The sequence below is a fragment of the Hippoglossus hippoglossus genome, chromosome 5 (genome assembly GCF_009819705.1).
Source record: "Hippoglossus hippoglossus isolate fHipHip1 chromosome 5, fHipHip1.pri, whole genome shotgun sequence".
NCBI classification, from domain to species: Eukaryota; Metazoa; Chordata; class Actinopteri; order Pleuronectiformes; family Pleuronectidae; genus Hippoglossus; species Hippoglossus hippoglossus.
The window spans coordinates 1241303-1244155 of NC_047155.1; the positions used below are offsets into that span (position 1 = coordinate 1241303).

General features: G+C 46.3%; 1 protein-coding gene across 2 annotated transcripts in view; it reads right to left on the reverse strand.

Annotated features, from left to right (window-relative positions):
- The window catches only part of LOC117762175 (dedicator of cytokinesis protein 3-like), a 30753-nt gene extending 30262 nt beyond the window's left edge, over positions 1-491 (reverse strand). For both annotated transcript variants that reach the window (XM_034586686.1, XM_034586685.1), the window contains exon 1: positions 390-491. In XM_034586686.1, coding sequence (XP_034442577.1) covers positions 390-461 — 72 coding nt within the window. In that variant the 5' untranslated portion in view covers positions 462-491. The remainder of the gene's footprint in view (positions 1-389) is intronic.
- Positions 492-2853: the final 2362 nt, after the last annotated feature.

Below are 2853 nucleotides of genomic sequence, written 5' to 3' on the forward strand. Positions count from 1 at the left end.
CTCACGTTTCCTTCTGTTAGACAAAATGCGTTCCACCACAGGGAGAGAGGAAGAAGACGATCCACAGTCAGTATGAAGACACGTGTTCCAGCAGACGAAGAAGGATCCCTCTGCAGATCCACTCCTTTAAATACTTCAGGCAAAGTTTGACTGAGAGGAAATGAGTTTGTTGGAGATCGGCTGCAGAGCACCGGAATAAAACTATGGTCATCATCACTGGACTCTGGTGAATTTAGACTGAAGCTGAATCGTCTCCAGAACAACAGGGGGCACTGCCTCCTCACTTTTATATTCTTCCCCCTCAGTTCCTCAAATGTATTTCAACCAGCTGTGAGTGTGTGTGTGTGTGTGCGTGTGTGTGTGTGTGAGTGTGTGTGAGTGTGTGTTACCGTGAAGAGCGCACACAGCCTCTCCACCTTCTCTGGATTCTTCGGGCCTCCGTTCTTGTTCAGTCGCACCATGAACTTCTCACTGGAAAAACAAACACAGAACAGCGACTCTCTTAAACTCTGCATGTGCTTGAGTTAGCGGCACTTTGGCACATGGAATGGGGGAGAACAGGGTTCGAACCGACAACCCCCTCTACCTCCTGAGCCTCAGTGTTCTCTGCTTTGGAAGCAAAGGTACTGCACTTTTTAATGTAACGGTTCACATGTTCAAATGAACAAAGGGGCATTCAAACGTTTCAACGGGACGAGCTCATGCGGACCCTGGAAGTCCACCTCCTCCGTGGGTCACGCAGACCTCCGGAGACACAGCTTCCTCTGGGAAACACCCACCTGAGGAGCAGGATTAAAGTCTTGTGGACACTACGATCGATATTCTCCAGTCTCTATTTAAAAAGACTCAGTAGATAAAGTCTACAACAACGATTAGTGACTTAAAGTTCTGTTGCCATGTGGACGAGAGGCTCACACACAGGAAACAGTTTGTCTTGCTGAATGAATGTGGCCAGGGCATCAACCTTCTGTCCCAGGATCTGATCACGTCAGCTGTTTACAAAAAACAATCTGCAGAAATGCTTCAAAGGCCAAAGACGGTGACGTCAGTGTTGCTCATCGGCATATCCTCCTCCTCCAGGCTCCAAGGTTGAGAAGCTCGAGCAGTTTACCCCTGGTGCCCTCGCTGACTCCTCGGGGGGGATTTCTGGGAGATAGAATTCTCTCAGATTTCTCCTCATGCCTCCGCTGTGCTCCCCCGCCGGCTGTGAGGAAACTCTAAAGCAGCATGTCTCAGCCTTTCTTCGCTTCAGGGACTCGGCAGAGTATCGTCTGCTGGTGTCAGCGACTCTGCTCCTCCACCCGTCTCCACCCAGAGGGATGGGACCACTTGTTTTTATTCAATAAGCTGCAGCTTGACATTAATGCAGCTAAGCCTCAGATGCATTATAAGATTTCTCCATTCAGAAGAGACTCTGAGGGGGGGAGGGGGGTGCAGACACTAATCCAATGACATTTGCTCATGTCTCTGTGATGCACACACACACACACACACACACACACACACACACACACACACACACACACACACACACACACACACACACACACACACGACACCAGGCTACGAGGAGGATGACGCATCTGGAAACACAATCGACTGACGCAGCATTGGGTTGAGAAATAAATGTACTTCCTGAGTTTCTTATTCAGGCTCCATTATTCAGCTCATTCTCACAATGAACCATAAACAGCAGCAGGTTAATGCCGATGTTTGCACCGTTCAAACAACCACGTCGAGGAGCGACAAATCCCCACAATGCACTTTGTGTCCGACTCTTTGAACTAAACAGTTTATCCTAATTCCCCAGAGACTAAACAAACACACACAACGAGGGGGAAGAGAGGAGGTTTCCAAAGGATGTTGTCATACTGTTCACACAGACACACACACACACACACAAGATTATACATTAGGCACAAGTGTACTAAATATAATTGTGTACATTCATCATAATACACACGTACAAACACACTCCCACACACATGCACACACACACACACACACACACACACACACAAAACCACTGACACTGTTATATGTCGACATGGATTTGAAAGAGGAAACACAAACAACGTAGATACAATCAGAAAATGTCCTGTTTGATACAAATGTGTTCAAACACACATGCACTGATTCTGCTGTGTGCATGAATACAAATGCACACGCTCCGACATATACTGTACACACATGTATGCATGGATGCACACAGTCACGTGCACACATGGTGGACACACACACACACACACACACACACACACACACACACAGGCAGGCAAATGTACTATTTGAGAATGCATATGAACCAATCACCATCACTTCCACTCCATTGAGGGTTCGTGCTGTTCGAGCAACACATCTGCACGCACACACACACACACACACACACACACACACACACACACACACACACACACACACACACACACACGAGAGCTGAACAGCCTCAGAGCAGATTCTTTTTCCGAATTTTAGTTCTCATGGTACAAATTATTTACTCTCCTTCATCATCACGGAATTCAAACTAGCAACCTGTGTCACGACCTTCCCTCGTCCCTTCAGACGTTACACCGGAGACAGTAAATAAAGATGGGCCACACGTCAGCGCACGAAAATGAGGCCAAAGCATTTCTATCACCCCCTGGTGGCTGACTGCAGTATAGTTCAAAACAATCTAAGTAGACGTTAAATAAATGTTTGTTAAAGATGTTTCTGTCATTTCAGGTCGTTTCAGTTTGGGTTTAAGTCGTTATTTGATGATAAATAATCTAAATGAAAACTGACAATAAATGATGTTAAAACATTTTTGCATTACATTAAAAGTCATAGTCACACAGACGTTGATTCAGCGAT